Raw genomic sequence first — 19,754 nt, 5'->3', positions numbered from 1 at the left:
GCCAGATGTGATTTGTGGAGGGCCGCAACCATATTCTCCATTACAGGATGGCGCTGGCATCCAGCTTCACCGCCAGGTGAACAAGATAATGCGCATGTAATTGGTAATTTTCCACTGCTGCGTCCCCGCCTACTCCCGAGGCGCCATCTGGGTTGATGGGCAGCAGACCAATCCAGGAGTGACACGTCCGAAGCAAGGACTGTTTCCTATATAAGGGATGGGTTCCCCTCATTCTGGGTCCCCGGCCATGTTAGCTTATGCTCTCTCTCTCAAGATGCATTAAAGCTTCTCTGCAGAAGAATCCTAGTGTCCCGCGTGGTTTCTTGCTGGCGAGACGATAGCGTGGGACAGTGATTATTTTGAATGGGCACAGCTGGTGTTGTGAAGTTGGCAGTTGTTTCACTATGAAGTTGTGGTTCAGTATTATTTTAATAAAGGAACCCGAATCACACAGGCAGGGTGATATAATAAGTGTGCATTCCCTGTGTATATACTGTTAACTTTCTTGCACTGTCAGATTCCAATACAGTTTTTATGGCTTATACAGCACGTGGAGTTATTTGTCAGAATCCTTATTAAATATATATTTACAGTAAAAGACCCCTGGAGTGGGGAGACTCTCACTCAAGTCTCGGGATAACATGACCCCCAGGAACTCACGAGAGACTGTCCTTGCTGCAATCACACAGGGTTTATTGACAGGAAACAGTACACTGGGGCCAAAACTCATTTCCCATATAGAGATAGAGAGTTCGACCCTGAGTAGCTGGGAGAAGGGGTATTAAAAGGAAGAAACCATAACACAATAATCCAAATGGGGTAGAGAGGGCGTCATTGGAAAATTCTGAAAATACCAGTGATAATCACAAGGGGGTAACTCCCTGTTTCTCAAGATTATAATCTAACTTTATCTTCAGCTAGTCCTGGAACAGAGTCACTGAACCAACTAATCCAGATTTTTGATTCTTCTCTCCCTGCTTAAGTTTTTGGCTCTATTTTTTCTGCTAGAGGGGTCTGGGTTTATCCAGGTCTTTCAACAGCATCTAACAGAAGTTTGCTGAGGGAGCCCTGCTAAACCTACAATGCTGGAATTGTTCCTGACAGACAGTCTCTCTTACTCTCATTATGTATTACCTGTTTTTATTACAAACACCTTTATTCCATGAGATGAAAATTCCTTCGTCCACATATGTACCTACCCGCCAGGTGTTCTGGAACACACAAGGTCTTTGTCTTGGCTGCTGGTTGATCTTTTTTCCCCTGCCTTGGCGTCAGAGCAGGAGATTTAGACCTGACAGACGCGCATGCCTGCATCTGATGTAGGGACGCCAGATCCTAGCCTCAGAACCAACTTTTTCAGTTCATAGGTTTGTAATATTGCCCATGCCCAAAAGACAATTGTTTTCTATAATAGAAAAGTTGGAACAAAACCAAGAGTAGCCAGGCTTGTTGGGACAGAAAGCAAGGCAGACCATAGTCATAAAGCAAGGAAATCTCAGGGACAAAGGGAATAAATATCCTATCTCAGCTAGAGGAAGCCTACTTAGAGACCTAGCAGAAAAAGCTGGCATTAGGACCCAGAAGAGCTTTTCTACCTTGAGAACCACACAGGTAACACACTAGCACTGAAAAGGTGGCCCCACATTCCCTGGCTGCAGTTCCTTGGCCCCTGGCCTCCCTGGTTGATGAGCTTTTGTGATGTTTGAATGGAATTGGCTCCTGTGAGAACACTGTGAGTGGCACTGTTAGGAGGTGTGGCTTTGTTGGAGTAGGTGTGGACTTTTTGGAGAAAGTGTGCCACGGTGGTGGTGGTCCTTGAGGTCTCCTGTGCTCAAGATATGCCCAGTGTCTCAATTTACTTCTTTTTGTCTGCACAAGACATAGAACTCTCAGGTAACTCTCCAGCACCATGTCTGCCTGCACACTGCCATGACACACCATGATGATAAGGGACCAAACCTCTGAAACTGTAAGCCATGCAATTGAAGGTATTAGAGATGCCGTAGTCATGGTGTCTCTTGACAGCAATAGAAACCCTTAGTAAAACAGGCTTTCTGATGCCTGTGGTCTCAGAAGGGAAAAAAGTATAGAGAGGATGGTCCAAGCTTGCCAACACCACCGCAGCTCCTGCTGCCACCACGGGTGGTCCTTCCTGCCTCTGCCAGGGGTGGTCCTTCCTGCCTCCACCACGGGTGGTCGTGAGCACTAGAAAGCAGCCCACTTCCTGTCTCCTCACCTTGCACCTGTTTGTCAGAGTCGGTGCCATCTCAAGCTGAGATTATAGTAGAAGAGGAGGCAGCACATTCAGACTGAACATGACTACAGAAAGTGGCTCCGAGGGCCACTGTGACCACACTGAGAACCCCCACACGGACTAAATTACATTGCAAATTGAAGAGGGATGATTGTCATTGGCCCACTTGTGCCCCTACATTTTTGAAAGATTGGTCTATTATGTAAGAATAAGGGCATGATTGTTTTGTCTTTAGCTGAATCAGCACTCACATGATATTAGAGGGCTATGGGTTAAGTTACAACCTCATACACAACGATATATATCCAAATACCCATACTGAGGATCTTGAGAAGAAATGTCTGATATCGTAGGAAGTGGGGAACAGCGAGGCTGCTAAACAGTGAATGCATTTATAAGTAACAGGATAAACAATGTATAAAATTCAGAGAGCAATTAAGATGGCAGCCAGATGTCCAGAGACAGTAAGCAGGTTGATATGGAAAACTGCTTGTCCCTCAAGCCTTAAGACATGGGTTATAGACAGCATAATCCATGTAAATGTGGAAGAAGGTTACTGGACTGAGAAGTGTTTAGGGAAACGGGAATGGAGGCAGGACCAGGTGGACCTTGGTCATCCCAGTATCACCTCGTGTCCAGGTAGATCTTGGAGAATCTTACAAACACCTATTCCTATGTTCAAGAAAAGGCCATATTCCAAGGTAAACTTTGAAGATATGTATTTCTGAGACTCACTCCCATGACACCTATGTATGATGAGATCACCTATCCTGTGCCTGGCTTTCAGACTCAGTTGTGCAGAATCCTGAATGGTAAGTTGATAAGACCTGAAATCATTTAGGAGTCAAACCTCTGTTAATGGCTCTTAGGTAGCTGCTGTGGCTCTTAGGCAAGAGATCCCATGTAAACACGCCCTGGCTCTGTCCTTTGGATGTCAGCCCTTGACAGTATAAGCAGTACAGACAGAAGCATTCATCACTCCCTCCATCAGGGCTGTGTACGTAATCTGACCAACAACAATTTCCTCTGAAGAGACACATTTCATTCTGGAGGGGGGCCTCATTACCCTTGGGGAAATGAGCAAGCGATAGGCATGGGGAACTCATAGTTGTTTGCATGATTCACGAGACCCTTGCAGCTAATGGCTATATAAACAGTAAGGACTATAGGAGAGGAAAGCCCCTCATCAGCGGAGCTGCCTGCAAGTCATGCCCTGAGCAGAAGCCATGCAACTTTCCTGAGTTCTCACTCTGAGGACAGATTTTTAGTACTGTTGATGCTGCTGCCTTGAGCCATTTGTGTTCCTGGTCCTCATCTGTACTCCTGTCTGCACTCCCAGTGATTGTTATGCCCAGATCACGGAGTGCCCCCGCCCCCGCCTGCAAAACCAACTAGGAGACCCAGTCCTGTATGTAAAAGCAAAGACTTGCCTTTATTCTTACACAAGTTTGCAAACTCATACTCTCCACACGTGTCTAACGTATCAGAGTGATCAGAGAGCCCCCGAGTTCAGTGTGGGTTGGGTTTTTATAGTATAAAAGGTGGGGGGTGAGGGATTTCTAAGGATAAGGAATCCCGATTGGCTGACATTTGTCTAGGGGTGTCCTGGTGAAAAGGGCTGGGTGTGTGCTGGAAGGTGGTCCTATCTACAATGGTTGGAATGTTAGGAATTTCCTTTGGATGCTCTGTACCTGGGTGGTGCCTGGGTAGTCTCCGTTTGCCTTAGGGTAAACTACTAAGATTTCAGCCTCTACTGAGCTTGTCCTGGCTGGGCCCTACAATTATAAACTCATTGCTTTATGAAGATAGGGAAGTAGGTGTAATTGTTGCTGTGCCTGTCATTAGCGCTCGATCTGAGGTGAGCGGACATTCTTTCTATTCTCCATTGAAAAATCACAGAAAAGAGTGTCCTTTTAATTCCTGTGAGACAACGTATAAAGAAGTTTTGTTTTTTGGTTTTTTTTTGGTTTTTTGTTGTTGTTGTTGTTGTTGTTGTTTGAGACAGGGTTTCTCTGTAGCTTTGGAGCTTGTCCTGGAACTCACTCTGTAGACCAGAAGTCACAGAGATCTACCTGCCTCTGCCTCCCAAGTTCAGGAATTAAAGGGGCGCACCACCACCGCCCCGCCCTGCTGTAATTGTTAGATAGATTAACTCCTGAATGGGCAGTCCTGTTCCTTTGTACAGAGCCTAAAACTTGTACGAACGTGTTTATGTTGTGGAAGTGCAACTTCATTTGAAAGGTGAGATACTATTACCCAGGATGGGCAAAATTCCAACGGGAGAAATCGCCAAACCTGGGTTCCTGGGATTTCTTCGCGAAGATTTCTGGGAAATGGAATCCCTGAGACTGTGACGTCACAAGAAGCCGCCCAGGATATCCCATTCCAGCTTTGGTTTCCACGTGTGCGTCTTCCTCAAAGATGAGCGAGAGCCCCGCCTGCGGTGCATTTCTGTTGTGTCTGTGACATGGAGGTTGGTCCAGGCTGCAGAGCTGCCTGAGGCACTGTGCGGGGTGCGGGGCCGTCTTAGAGGGAGCGGACCTGGGCTGGGTGGGAGGGCCGGAGAAGCTGCCTTGGAGGTGCTGTGCTCAACTGGCTGGGACGCCTGAGGTTGCAGGTCAGGGTTGGGGTGAGGGCTACAGGAACTGTGCCCTGAGTGATGGTTTCCTTAGGGCGCCACGTGTAGCCCCAGTCTACCTTGGGCTTCTGGGACAGGAGAGCAGCCTGGGAACGCAGAGTAGTTGATAGTGCAAGGTCCAGGGTTGCAAGCTAAGGATGGTCAGCTGACTGCCTGCTCCTGAGGGGGAGCTGGGAGCTCACTGAGCAGCTTTGGTGGGGAAGCCTGCTTCACTTCTGACCCATTCTCCTATGGATGCTGTGAGATTACTCAGTATCTGAAGAGTACACGCGGAGTCTGACTGCTCCTGTGCTCTGTAACTGGCCTAGTGTAGTGGTCTTGAGGTCTTGATTGCGTTCATTTTGTCTCCAGTTAAAGAATTAAGAGAAGAAAAATCTGAGGCCCAACAGGTAGCATGTGGAAAATTCTGGAACACAGCAGATAGATCTTCCAGAATCAGCTGCTACAGAAAAGTTTTGGTTAGGGGTAAGAGAACACACATACAGCCCCCACACAGAGGACCCTCTGCCGGAAGAAGGAAATGGAGAGGCTGACTCCAGGCCTCATCTCGTTTTCTTAAAGCCTTGAAAGGTCCCCCATCCCTAATGTAGGCCGACTAACTGTGAAAACGACAGGATGTCTGCTTGGCCCGCAATGGTTGTGTCAACGTCTTGATGTGGTCTTGAGCTTGTTGAGCTGGTCCAGAAGCAGGGTCCCTAGGAGCAGGTGAAAAGCTCTCATGGCCTTGTGTTACAGCGCCAGGCTTTTGTGTCCAGTCAGCAGGTGAGGAGAACTCCCGGACCTATGTGTATTCTGTGATTTTAGTAACCAGACCTGTGATAGAAAAGAAACGTCAGTCTCCTCTGAGGCACATCCCTGTCATCTCTGCATTTGTGAGGGGGAGGCAGGGCCCTCTGGTTCTCCCCTGCTTCACAACAAATTCCACGTCAGCCTATTCTACCCGAGTCTGTGACAGAGAGCTGTAGTGACATTCTAATTGGACTTAATAATAAACGTCCAAAGTCTGATATCGGGTAAATGCTGAAAGATCAGAGAAGTAAAGGAGCTGCCACTATCAAAGAACTCCCTGAAATTCTCAGACTGAATCGGCTGAGCTTCAGTTTCCTGCTGCCTTACATTCTCTCTGCCCAGCCATGTCACTTCCTGTCTACACACACACACACACACACACACACACACACACAAATAATAATAATAATAATAATATAATAATAATAATAATAAAAGATCTCATACATTTGAGATGAACAAGAGAGGAGTTGGAATGAGGAGGGGGAGACTGATGTAATTATATTTTAATTTTGCAATTCTTCAGAAAAACAAACCAGTCTGGTCAGTTGTGATAATATGGCTGAAACTGGAAATTATTTCAGGCAGAGACAGATAAGTACCACTTGGCCACATTGAGTGACCATGCATAGTGTTGTAACTCACAGAAGTTGGAAATGCAGCCATGGACAGCAGGAAGCTGAGCCTTGGGGATTTACAAAACAATAGATTATCTTCAACAGTGTGGTAAGAAGGCAGTCTGTGCTGACAGTACTATTTCCTCTAATGCTGAATGTATGTAAACATTATGTAGGGTACATTTCTGAAGCTTGATTTTCAGTGTTTGAGTAGATGAACATACAGAAACTGAGAAAGATGATCCAAAGTTTATTCATGAAGTTTCAAAGACCCCAGCTGTCAGGGGGTCTCACTTGGAGCCCTCTGTCCAAGAACCAGTCCACTGGATGCAAGAGCAAGAGGCAGTTTATTGGATACACAGACGCCTATGGATGCTACAGCAACCAAGATACTGAGCATGCCGGGCTGAAGGCACATTATGTATTTGTAGGGATCTAAGAGTTACATAAGAGGCTGCATAGCAACAAGCATTTCATTGGTTCTCAAATTGGCGGGCTTAGCTCACCCCGGGAATGGCCCCATGTCTATTCTCGAATTTCCCCGGAAAAACCACAAAGCTAGATAGAGAACCCTGCAGCAAGTTGACAGAATGCCTTGGGGGTGGGGTACTCCCTCTCCTCAGCCTAGTCAGTGAGTCTGTAACCCATAGATATCCTGTTTTAGCATTGGCTGGGCCAGGGGTGGGAGTGGGGGGGGGACGACTTTCCTTCTATGGCCCAGCTAAATTTCGCAGAGTCATTAGCTGAGCCTGGGGGCTTTTTCTTTCTATGGCTCAGTTAAGTTTCAGCAGATTTTAACATAGTATGTGAACATGGGGGGTCTTCCTCTTTCTCTTCTCTTCCTCTTCCTCCTCCTCCTCCTCCTTCTTCTTTTTTTGATTTTTTGAGACAGGGTTTCTCTGTAGTTTGGGAGCCTGTCCTGGAACTAGCTCTTGTAGACCAGGCTGGCCTTGAACTCACAGCTTTCTACCTGGATCCACCTGCCTCTGCCTCCCGAGTGCTCAGATTAAAGGCGCGTACAACCACCTCCCGGCAATTTTTTCCTCTTTTCCATAACACCATAGTTCTGCAGTCTTACCTTCCCTAATGCTGTGACCCTTCAATACAGTTCCTCCTATTGTGGTGACCCCCAACCATAAAATCATTTCCCTTGCTGCTTCAGAACTGTAATTTTGCTAAGGTTGTTTATTGTAATGCAAATATTTTTGGAGATTAAGGTTTCCAAAGAGGTCCTGTACCACATGTTGAGAACCACTGCCTTGGTTAGAAAAGCGTGAGGTCGATTTTTTTCACTTGTAGAAGTGGTAACCTTCTACAGTCGCTACAAAGAAGCTTCCAAAGCTTCTTTTCCCTGAGAAATACTGCGTGTTTTAATTACCAGATTGCCTCATTCTGTTTCTTGAAGATCTGCTTGCCCCTCACTGAATTTCATCTCTGCTCTTTAGTTAAAGATAATTTTCTATGTAGCCTGCCTTTATTTATTTATTTATTCATTTATTTGTAATACAGGGTTTCTCTGTGTAGCAGTTCAGGCTATCTTGGAACTCACTTTGTAGACCAGGCTGTACTTGAACTCTCTGGGGTCTGCCTGCCTCCTCCTCCCAAGTGCTGGGTTAAAGGTGTGCGCTATCACTGCCCGGCTATGTAGTCATTCTTTATGGCAGATATGTTTCGTTGTCCCTAAAGTCTTGTGATGATAGGCCACTGCCCCCTCCCAATGCTGAAAACACCATGCCTTTCAGACACAAGACTCAGGAAACTGGAGCTGGGCCTGACCTGAAGGTCTCCTGCCTAAGAGTGACTTTTCTTAGTGCTGGAAGGTGCTTTGTGAGCTCCAAGGGAGAGAAGCAATAAATAGTCCTGCTTAGCTGTTATATCTGAAACACAACTACGAGCAGTGTGGCCTCATATCCCTACAGGTGCTCCAGTCCCTCCCACATCTGGGCATTCCCGCAGTTGTCAATGGAACTTACAGGGAACAGGAGGACTGACGTAATGCTTTAGGTCTTAAATCGTACAGGAGAGCGTACTAATGCCACTAAAGCACCATCATCCCTAGCTGCATTCCGAACACTCATCCTTAGATCTACATTTAGGTCAGTGTAGCTGTCTCTTCTCTTCAAGGGCCTTCCTCGCTGCAACGCAGAGAGCATTACAGAAAAATAAAACTTACAAAGTGACGAGAACTATTGTCGTGCGCTGCCCTGACCCAGTAGATGCACCACTCCGCAATTCCTGCACATATGGCTTAGGGAATATCTCTTTAGAGGGAAGAGATTGATTATGAGAGTTGGGTGTTCAGGAAGGTGTGAGGTTGTGCCTTCTAGAAAGGGAAGGGAAGCTGCTCCCATGATACCTCAACAATATGACTGCTTGAACAAGCCCTGACAATGGCACAAGATCCACTACAGTGGGCAATGTGCTCTCCACACAGAGATATAGGCACCTGATAACTGCTAATGGAGGGAGAATTAGTCTTCCACGGGGATGAGTCCACTCACTGTTCATCCGGTAACACGTGGTCAGTCCCCAAAACATACACACAGGCGACAGTGAACAGAATAGGCCATTCATAATTATAAAGTTAAATATAGTTATATGCAGTTTTGTACTGTGTGTAGGTAACAATAATTTGAGAAGAATGCACTTCATATTTGAGATGGAGAGTTGGGGGACAGGAGAGAAGTTGTAATTAGAAGGTAGAGTGGAAAATGACATGTGTATATTTTAATTTAGTAATTGTTCGGAGAAAAATACCCTCTTGTCAATTGTGACAACACTGGTGAAACTAGAAGTGATTTCAGGCCAAGATAAATGACCTGATGTCATTACTATGTTTAATGCAATGAACTGTAACTCATATTAGACACAGCTATGTTCAACATAAAGAATCATAGGCACGGAAGTTGGAGGAGTGGTGGTTTTTTTCCATTGTCTAGTGACATCAGGAAGCCAACACTTGGGGACGCCCTTGTTTGGGAATATTAGTTTTACTTTGTAAAGAGATTTTCCATTTGTTTATGGATTGTTTAACACTGTAAAGCTGTGGTGCTTATGTTCACCTTGTCTACCTAATCGTCTGATAAAAAGTTAAATGGCCAATAGCTAGGCAGGAGATACAGGTGCGACTTCAGGGCAGACAGAGCAAGTACGAGAAGGAATGTAGGAGGCAGAGACAGAGGGAGATGCTGGGGGCCAGCCAGCCTGACACCCATGATAAAGACCATGATGAAGGACAGCTGGGAGAAGAAAAGGTTTATTTTAGACTCTAACTTCAGGTCACAGTCCATCGCTGAGAGAAGTCAAGACAGGAACTTGAGGCAAGTACTGGAGCAGAGACCACAGAACACTGCTTACTGACTTGCCCAGTCTGCTCCCCTGTACCATAAAGGACTGCCTGCTCATGGTGGGCACCACCCATAGTGGGCTGTGCTGTCCCATATACAGCTAATTAAGAAGATATCCTCTAGGCTTTCCTACAGAAATGTCTTAGAGAGGCGTTTTCTGCATTATGTTCTGGTTCCCTCAAATGACCCCAGCTAGCTCAATGCATCTCGATATTTATATTATTAATGGCTTTAATTAAAGCGTGGTATCATTCACTGATCTTTATTTCAGGAAATGCTGTCCTTCTGGGATGTGGCCATTGAGTTCTCTCCAGAAGAGAGGGAATGTCTGGAGCCTGCTCAGTGGAGTCTGTACAGGGATGTGATGTTGGAGAACTACAGCAACCTTGAATTCCTGGGTGAGCATCTCATCTGTAGTGACTTATTTCACCATCAACTTGTAGCTTCCTCCATCTGTACGGTATCTGTTGGGAGCATTTCAACAGCAGGAATCATATCCTTTGTTTTCTCAAGTATTTGGGAGATTGCTGTATTAAGAATAATTTCAGGGCCAAGAGATGAGCCAGTGGTTAAGAGCACTGACTGCTCTTCTAGAGGACTGGGATTCAATCTCAGCATCCACTGTCTGTAATTTTAAGATCTGACACACTCAAACAGATATACATGCAGGCCAAGCACTAATGCACATAAAAATACAAACAGATGATTTAAAAACAATCATTTTACTGCTTTTCTCCTTTTTTCATTTAACCTTTCTGTATTGGATGTCTGTTTTCTTCACTCTAGCGAAACTGCTAGAAATTCAATAACCTGAGACATTGAGTACACTTGTTAATTAAAGTTTCACAATTCAGAATTAATTTTTTCCCATTAAATGAAACATAGAACATGAATGTTGTGATTTTTTTACATATTGTAATGATGAACCTGTTAAAAACATTTAAGGAACTAAAATTCTGCAATCATTTATTACATAATATCTTTCCTCATATGCCAGGTATTGTAAGGGACATGTCAATTCCACCCAGAGGAACACTCAATCTTGTTCCATTTTCTACAAACAGGTCTTGCTGTCTCTAAGCCGCACCTGGTGACATTTCTGGAGCAAAGACCAGAGCCTTCAGATGGGAAGAGACAAACAGCAGCCAGCGTGCATCCAGGTGTGTCGGAATTACAGATTCAGGGGCAGAGTTGAGACCCAAAGATCCAACAGAAAGATAGGCTTTCCCATGTGCCTTGACACATGATACCATGGGAATCATTCTTTAGGTCTCTCCTTCAGGTCTTTGTTGTCAAAGCATGTGTCTCAGGGGTTTATGGGGGTTTAAGTCTCTTAACCTCTGTGTTTTCCCAACAGCAAGCTGTGCTTCAATTTACAGTGACTTCCAAGGTTTTCCTTTTTGTTGAGTTCCCATTGCCATGTAAGACTCGGGGAAGGAGAAGCCAATGTCGGTCAGACTGAGAGTCATTTACTTGCAGACTCACGCCAGAAAGATGTCTACACTGAAGTGAACATGATTGGGATTATAAAGGCCAACCCACATCACAGAGGGGCAGGCAGTGACAGGCTGAACAGTGTCAGTTCTGTTGATTAGAACAATTTGGGGTTGGTCAGCAGCTGGATAAAACTCAGACAAACCGGAGTCCCACTGGTCTTAGGGAAGAGTCAAAGCATTAACGTATTGTTTAAAGGGGTTGTATTGAGGCACTCGGTACACTAATTTAATTGGGGCTGGTTTTTTCCCAACACTTTTACCACCAGTTGATTCAGCAGGTCCTGTCTGTTAGACCTAGGAAGATTAGGACTGGATGAGGTCTTACATTGTTGATTCAGGGATGCCCATCAGACCAGTTTTGGGTATAATGAATGTGTGCTTCTCTTTCATGGCAGTTTAGATTTAGGCCTTTTTGTGAGTTGTAAGTCTCCATGTCTTTTGGGGGTTTGTATTGTTTTTTTTCAAGTTAATATATTTATCACGTTAGATCTGTTATTTGGATATATTCTCAGTCACAGCTTGTTAGATTTATGTATAAACCTGATGTTCTCAGTTACATCAAAGTAGTGAAATGTTTTGCTTCAGGTTCAGTCAAGGTAACCGCTGTGGCAGTAGACCTATAAAAAGTATTTTGGCTAATATTACCATGAGTCTAGTGGGACAAGGAGAGCGTGTGGTACCTTTTTCTCAAGGTCTCCTGTTGACTGTCAAATGTCCTCCAAGTATATCTTAGTTACATTTTTTTATACCTTTTTTCCATATGGCATATTTATCTCTTGCTTTTCTGTGTCCTGGTTGCTCCTCTGACTCTGTCCTTCTTCCTCCTAGCATTCTCTCTGCCTCAGTAATCCTGTCTAGCCAGTGGCCAATCAACTTTTTATTAACAATGAGAGCAAGACATCTTTACAGTGTACAGAAGGATTGTTTCATATTAGCCAAAGATGATGTTTTTTATTTGAGCATGTAAAAAAATGCATCATATGTTTTGTAGCTTTTCTAGGTTAATTTTTTTTATGTTTGTAGCCAAGATCATCAGGGGTCTTCCTTGATCAAACCTGATCCATATCAACCTGGAGTGAATCCAAAGCCTCTGATTTCCTGTGGAAAGGAAAGCATAACCTCTCTCCCAATGTAACATATTTTTTGACTTCTTTTTTATAGTCAACCTTTTAAAAATGTATGGGTTGACTTAATCCAGCAGTTTTCATCTTCCAATGTGTTTTAGCAGCTGTTGCTCCTGCATTAGCAGCCAGAAAATCCAGAGACAACACAATAGCATACAGAATCCAGACACTGTGTGTCTTCCTCTTTACATTGTTTTTTGGTTTTGTACTGCTTACTCCCTTTTTAAGGACTTACACTTAATTATTTTTAAACTATATGCATGTATGCATGTATGTATGTATGTGTGTGTACATATGTATGTATGTGTTTGTGTGTGTACATATGTATGTATGTGTGTATGTATGTATGTGTTTGTGTGTGTATGTATGTATGTATGTATGGCTGTCTATGTCCTCTTTTCTCTTCCCAGGCTCTGTACATTTTTAAACACTTTGAAACCCACTAAGCGGTGTTTGCAGTCTGGATCTGCCTGTATTGAGCAGCAGTAATGTTTTCTGTTTGTATGAACAGAACCCCAAACCCAACAAGCAGCGTGCTGGCAGGACTGTTGGTTCAAGTTCACAGGCAGCTGCCAGGAGATGCATGTACTGCATCCGGAATGAGCAACATCACACTGGGAAGCAGTGTTTGGCTCTGTTTTTCTGTATTTAAAATATTTTTTCAGCTTTGGCAGTTCTTATGTAGATATAGGTGTGCCACATTGGGTTACCATCTGTAGGTGGAGGTTTCCTGTCCCGGTAGCTAATCCAAAATAACCAAAACAGATACTTAATTAATTATAATAATAAAATTATAAAATTAATTATAATAATGTAATTATAATATTATATGCTCAGCCAATAACTTAGACTTGTTTTTAGCTAGTTCTTACATTTTAAATTAACCCATATTCCTTATGTACCCTCTGCCATATGGTGTACCTTCTTTCAACACGGTACATTTGTCTTCTTTCTCTCTTAATATCCTGGCTACTCCTCTCCCTCTGCCCTTCTTCTTCCAAGCATTCTTTATGTCCAGAAAATTCTGCCTAACCAGCAACCAGTTAGCTTTTATTAACAATGAGAGTAATACATATTTATATTGTACAAAACCATGTTCCACAGCAGAGGAGCTGGTCCAGATGTCTCTGGCAGGTAACTCAGGATGGCTGCTCTGGGTGAGCTTTCACAGTCCACTCGCCTCCTCCTCAGGCTGTGTTGCTCTCGTCACCTGATGTGGTGGGTCCACAGGTGGCACATGCAACCTAGTTTACATCAGTGCCCAGAGTTCAGCCTGCTGTGTTGACTGACCCTGTCATATATTATATACCGCTTTGCTGAGGACTCCTTACAGAATCAGGCATGGCCATCTCAGCTCTGGGGTAAGGTTCCTTCAGAAGAGAAAATTCAAAGCCAGGGGACCGGGCATGTCTGTTTCAAGTAGTGTGTAATAGTTGGGTAGCAGTCAAGGTGAAAGGTTCCACCGGGAGCCTCAGCTATCAGTTCAGGATAATTGCAATGAGGGTCTCCATTGTCTGGCACATTTGGAGTGTGGTGCAGAATCTAAGATCCTCCTCAGCATGAGGGAATCTCCCTCCTGTGCTGTGGGGCCTGAGGAGCGACTCATCTTCCCTTCAGATAAGGAACAGGATTTTCTGGTCTGGCCCACAGGCCACAGGACAGGAGCTGCAGGCACTGACGAGCCCTATTCCCCATGCACCCTTCTCCTGTGCCACTAATTCCAGCAGGGCTGTGCCCCATCCTCGGATAAGTGTGCTCACCTGTCGTGGTCATGTCCTGCCGCGCAAGCATAGTGTAGATTTAACTCTTCTTACTCAATCGTGCAAGCCTTCGATTTCAATAACCAGTTTTCTCTGTTTTCCTTTTGTTGTCTTTGCTCTTTTCAAAACAGGGTTTCTCTGTGCGGCCCTGGCTATGTAGACCAGGCTGGCCTTGAACCCACAAAGATCTTTCTGCTCCTGAGTACGGGGATTAAAGGTGTGCGTCACCACTTCTGGCCCAATTAGCCAGTTTCTCAACACATCTGAGCCCTCTTTTGTTTCAGTTATCTGCTTTGGGCTTTGTTGTTGGGTTTTCTTTTTTCCTGACGCTATGTTGGAACACCAAAGTGCTGTTTGTTGCTTTTCGCTCTTACTCTTTTGTCCCTTACTCTCTTGGGGGCCGCCACCCAGCTCCCGAATAAATTTCACACAGAGCCTTCCTTATTCTTACTCGCTGATGGGCGGGGTGTGAACTTGGCTCATCAAACCAGCTTTTCTTAAATTATCATCTACCTTTTGTCTTTGGGCTTCTATCTGTCTCACTTCTGTAGGTCTTACTCCCTGTCTGGCTGGGTAGCTGGATGACTGGTCCCTGACGTCCTTGTTCTCGCTCACCTTCTTCTCCCCAGATTTCTTCTCCTATTTATTCTCTCTGCCTGCCAGCCTCGCCTATTCTTTTTCCTGCCTCGCTATTGGCTGTTCAGAGCTTTATTAGCCCATCAGGTGTTTTAGACAGGCAAAGAGTCACAGGTTCACAGAGTTAAACAAATACAGGACAAACAAAAGCAACACATCTTTACATTGTTAAACAAATGATCCAGCACATAAACAAATGAAGCACGATCAATAAAAACTCAAAGACAGAAATTAGGGTTCACCATGAAGGTCTGAAAAACAAAACAGCCAACCACTGGCACATAGATCTATGTCAGTCTGCAATGGCGATCCAGCGTCCAGATATCTCAGACTGAGACTGAGAGCTGGCTCATGTTTTATCATCCTCTCTAGTTCTGGGATTAAGGGCATACACCACTACTGCCTGGTTTCTACGGCAATGTAGTGTGGCTACTGGGATTAAAGGTGTGTGTCACTGCTGCCTGGTCTGTAAGGCTGGCCAGTGTGGCTGTTTTACTTTTCTGATCATCCAGCAAGCTTTATTTATTGAAATACAAATGAAATACCACTACAAACAAATATAACACACCTTAAAATAATTTTCCACAGCAAGGCTTGACTTTCTTGGAATGGAAGGTAGAAATTTTATTCTCCCTCTAATATTGTGTCTGTTGAATTAGATTTGTATATGGCCTGAATGTATACATCTGTATTTAGCATGAATAGGAAGACAACTTTAGGAACACTACGTGTATTTCATCACTCATTAGGTCTCCTCACTTAACTGTTCTCTCTTCATTACCTTCGTTGTAACAGTTTGCAAAAAATTAGTAATTTTCATCAGATTAGGACTTGATAAACGAAAGTAATTCATCTTTGTTTAAAAAATTTCACACTTGCTGGGCAGAGGTGATGCACACCTTTAAGCCCAGCACTCAGGAGGCAGGGACAGGACAGGTGGATCGCTGTGAGTTTGAGGCCAGCCTGGTCTAGAGAAAGAGTTCCAGTCTAATGAGTTCCCTTAGTACTGGAACGAATGCAGCCTCAGAGAGGATGTTGGCACCACTCACGGAGCACAGGCGGGAAGACAGCAGAACCCACAGCTTCAAGTAGCCTTGAGAGTGGCTGACTCTCTGTTCCACAAGGAAGGGCAGGGAAAGCGGCAAAGAGTAAGGCACAGAAGGATAGCTGTGACCGCATAGATGGAGGGGACTGTGCTCACCCTCAGCATCCACAGAGATGACAAAAGACGTGGATTTACTGAAGATTTTGTCATTACTTCTTCAGTTAACATCTTTACTCTTAAAAGAGACCCTAGGGAAGGAGTCGCTGTCAGGTGTTTTACCAGAATCTGGACCAGACAAAAATACCCACACTGCTAGTGCGGTGGTGGCACACATCATTAATCCCAGCACTCAGGAGGCTGAGACAATTAGATTGTTGTGAGTTTGAGACCAGTCTAGTCTACAGAGAGAGTTTTAGGACAGGCACCAAATCTACAGAAAAACCCTGTCTCAGGAAAAAAAAAATACCTGAACCTGCCCCATTGGAGGACAAGAAGGACAAGGTTGGGTTTATGTCAGAAATACATTGGTTGCCCCAGCACTCTCTAACACTAGTTTAATTGGGTTTTTAAAGCCACAATTTCATCATACTAGACATGGGGGTGGAGTGGGGGGGACCACAACCAATTTGAATGGAAAACTTTTAGTTCCGTTGAGTCAAACAATTTGTTTTGTGGCGTAAAACAGTGGATCTTCCACAGCTGCCAGGGAAGCTGCCTGATAACATTTTCTCAGCAGGATTTAGTTGGGGGAACAGGTGTGTAAAACTCAGGGGAAACTGAGTCACTTTGGGTAATTCACTAACAGATTCCATACTGTTTTCTGCACATCTGAAAAATTGCTCACATTTCAAAACACCTAGGTATGAAACTAACTTGGCACGTGAGTTTCTTTCAGGTCGCCTACACTCACCTTGAGGAAAGTCACCCCACCAGAGTTCTTTGTCTTTGAAGAAGATATATTCTAACTTTTTTCTTTATCATACACTAAGTAATAAGGATATAAAATTCATGCCTTTAGTGGATGCATGCATAGTCAATGACTTAAACTGTCTGTACCTGGGAGAATGTGTTTAATGATTCCCCAGTAAGCTTTCTAAACTTTGTGGGTTCAGATTTCTTTTCTTCACTTTGAAATTTGTTCTTCTTTGGTATTATTTGGAGGTGTGTATAACCTATAAGCATTTGTTATGCATTCCCTGTGTACACTGGTAGATGGAAAAAGCATATTGATAAAGTATATCAGGATAGTATAAGATTAAAAATATATATGAGCTCTGCTTTGAATTTCTACTTCACTGGAAAACACAAGTTTCTTGTTTCTATGCCATGTTCATTCTCTCTCTCTATTTAGGACTCGGTAGTTGTTTATAATCTCACACTCACACAATCCTATTTAACTTTCTCTTTTCCAGGCTTGACTACTTTATAGTTTAAATGGGTGTCCAGCCACAGAACGTCTCTGTTCTTTAATGGGTTTGTTTCTGTTAGTAAAATGCCCTTACCGCACACTTAGCTATTTAGCTTTGAACACTATGCCATTATGTCTGTTCCATTTGGTTGTGCCCTGATTTTAGCGGAAGGATACATTATTTCTCCCTCCAATACTTTGTCATTTATGCTCAGTGCCTATATGTTTTGAAATATATACTTTCTCATTGATGCTTCAAAATGTCTGAGTGTTTCCTTTTAAAAATGTAAGTGTGGGAATATGAAGAACATTTCTTTGCTTTTGTTCATATCTCAACTTTTGCTCAACAGGAACAACACCCAATGATTATAACATTTACAACAAGGCCACTGTTTGTAACTCATTACATATTCAACACCAGAGAATTCATAGAAGGGAGAAACGCTACAAGTGTGAAGAGTGTGGTAAGGGCCTTAGTTCTCATAGAACTCTTTCCATACACCAGAGACTTCACACTGGAGAAAAACCCTACACGTGTGAAGAATGTCACAAGGCCTTCAATACTCGCTCATCACTTTCTATACACCAGAAAAATCATACTGATGAGAAACCCTACAAGTGTGGAGACTGTGGCAGATCATTTTACTATCCTTCAATGCTGAAGCAACATCAAAAGACTCATTCTGGAGAGAAACCCTACAGGTGTGAAGTGTGTGGCAAATGCTTTTCCTCATTTCCATACTTTAGAGAACATCAAGCAATTCACTCCAAAGACAGCCCCTACAAGTGTGACGAGTGTGGCAAATCATTTTCCTGTAAGGGAGCACTGAAGAGACATCAAATAATTCATTCTAGAGAGAAACCCTACAAGTGTGATGAATGTGGTGAGCATTTAACTATTCTGTAGGGCTGCAGAAACGTTAACAAGTTCATTCTAGAAAGAAATTGTACAAATGTGAAGTACGTCAGAAACCCTTTCCTTATCGCTCATCCCTTCTGAGACACAAGACAGTTCATACAGGAGAGAAACCCTACAAGTGTGAAGAGTGTGGCAGAGGTTTTTGCTCCTCTTCATCCCTTCAGAGACATAAAAGAATTCACTCTGAAGACAATTCCTCCAGTTCCTACATTATCTCACTGCCTTGGCTCACATCCACACAATCTGTGTGAAATCTGTGGCAGCTGTTATCTCATCTTTATTCCTTAGACGACATCCAAAAATCCATTATGAAGGCATTCCCTATAAGTGTGTAGAATGTGGCGAACACTATTCCCGTTATAAAGATCTTCTGTCACATTAACGAATTCCCACTAGAGAGAAACCCCATCCAAGTGTGAAGAATGTGGCAAAGCCTTTCCTTATCATGCATCTCTTAGCAACCACAGGAGAGTTCAGACTAGAGAGAAACCCTAACGGTGTGAAGAGAGTGATAGTTTTTTCCTGTTCTTCAGACCTTAGTGACATAAAAAACAAACAAAAATTCACTCTGAAGACAATTCATCGAAGTGTGTTAATCTTTATGTTCATACGGGAGAGAATCCTACAAATGTCTTTAAAAGTTTACCTCTTCCAGTCCCAGTCCAGCTGGCCTTGGTGAGCTCCCATTAGATCAGTCACACCGTTTCAGTGGGTGGACGCGTCTCTCGTGGTCCTGACTTCCTTGCTCATGTTCTCTCTCCTTCTGCTCTTCATCTGGACCTTGGGAGCTTAGTCCATTGCTCCAATGTGGATCTCTGTTTCTATCTCCATCCATCGCCGGATGAAGGTTCTATTGGGATTTGATTCTACTGCATGTACTGGCTTTTTGGGATCCTAGTCTATTTGGATTCACACCATCCTAGGACTGGATGGAGGGGAGGAGGGCCTTGGACTTCCCACAAGTCAGGGTACCCTGCCTTCTCTTACTATTTATAAAGCAATAAAAAAGAAAGAAAATGCCAAGAGGAGATTGTCAGTGTTTTCACTGGAAATAAATACCTCTTCAACCCTTGAAACACATCAGATGATTCATTCTGACTATAAACTCCATGAATGTGAGAAGTGTCGTAAAATCTTTGTCAACAATTCATATCTTATCCAACCTAAATGAATCCATTAATTATTTGCAACGCTAATATGAATGCCTAACTTACAAACAGCACGGATGCTAAGAATGTCATCAGAGAACAGCAGAGACTTCTCTTTGCTGTAACCCCCAACAGTTTGTTCAGCAGTGTGTTTGAAACTTCCCTTTATTAATGAGTCTCTACCTTCTGTAACCATAAATGCTCCATAAAACCTTTACCATGTCCTAGCTTTGTCCATTGGTTACCTGGAATCTGAGATCTGGGCTGTGCCATAGTTACTGTTGTTTTTCCCAGTGGAGTCATCCAAGCTCCTGTAACATCTCCCCTTGGTGTGTAAGAAGCTCTGCCTCTCTGAGCTAGCAGGTGTTCACCCAGTGTCTGGGTCCAGAATCCTGTTGGCAAATAAAGGCTAGAGACTTAGTTAAAAGTACATGAACACTCTGCTGCTCTAATTCCTCCCCAGCAAGTCAGCAGCATCAGCTGCAGAGGCTCAGTTATCAGCTGAGGTAATGAGGTCTTAGGTGCAGCTGCTTTGCTTCAGATAAAAAAGACAAGTGTGTCCATTGAGCAATA

At 43.8% G+C, this 19,754-nt stretch overlaps 1 protein-coding gene across 1 annotated transcript; it reads left to right on the top strand.

Annotated features, from left to right (window-relative positions):
- The first annotated feature begins 4,626 nt into the window (after nt 1-4,626).
- LOC125415940 (uncharacterized) lies at nt 4,627-18,227 on the top strand. Its single transcript, XM_048458538.3, has 4 exons — nt 4,627-4,727; nt 9,917-10,043; nt 10,710-10,805; nt 17,465-18,227. The coding sequence occupies exons 1-4, from the start codon at nt 4,722-4,724 to the stop codon at nt 18,019-18,021; spliced, it is 786 nt and encodes a 261-aa protein (XP_048314495.1). The 5' UTR covers nt 4,627-4,721; the 3' UTR covers nt 18,022-18,227.
- The last annotated feature ends 1,527 nt before the right edge of the window (nt 18,228-19,754 follow it).

The sequence above is a fragment of the Myodes glareolus genome, chromosome 15 (assembly GCF_982192425.1).
Source record: "Myodes glareolus chromosome 15, mMyoGla1.1, whole genome shotgun sequence".
NCBI classification, from domain to species: Eukaryota; Metazoa; Chordata; class Mammalia; order Rodentia; family Cricetidae; genus Myodes; species Myodes glareolus.
This window is presented reverse-complemented; position numbering and strand designations above follow the sequence as displayed.

Bases quoted from the DNA above. Each gene is read 5' to 3' on its own strand.
- LOC125415940 (XM_048458538.3), top strand. The intron at 10,044-10,709 runs GTGAGCATCTCA...TTCTACAAACAG, and splicing joins CAGCAACCTTGAATTCCTGG to GTCTTGCTGTCTCTAAGCCG. The intron at 10,806-17,464 runs GTGTGTCGGAAT...TTTGCTCAACAG, and splicing joins AGCAGCCAGCGTGCATCCAG to GAACAACACCCAATGATTAT.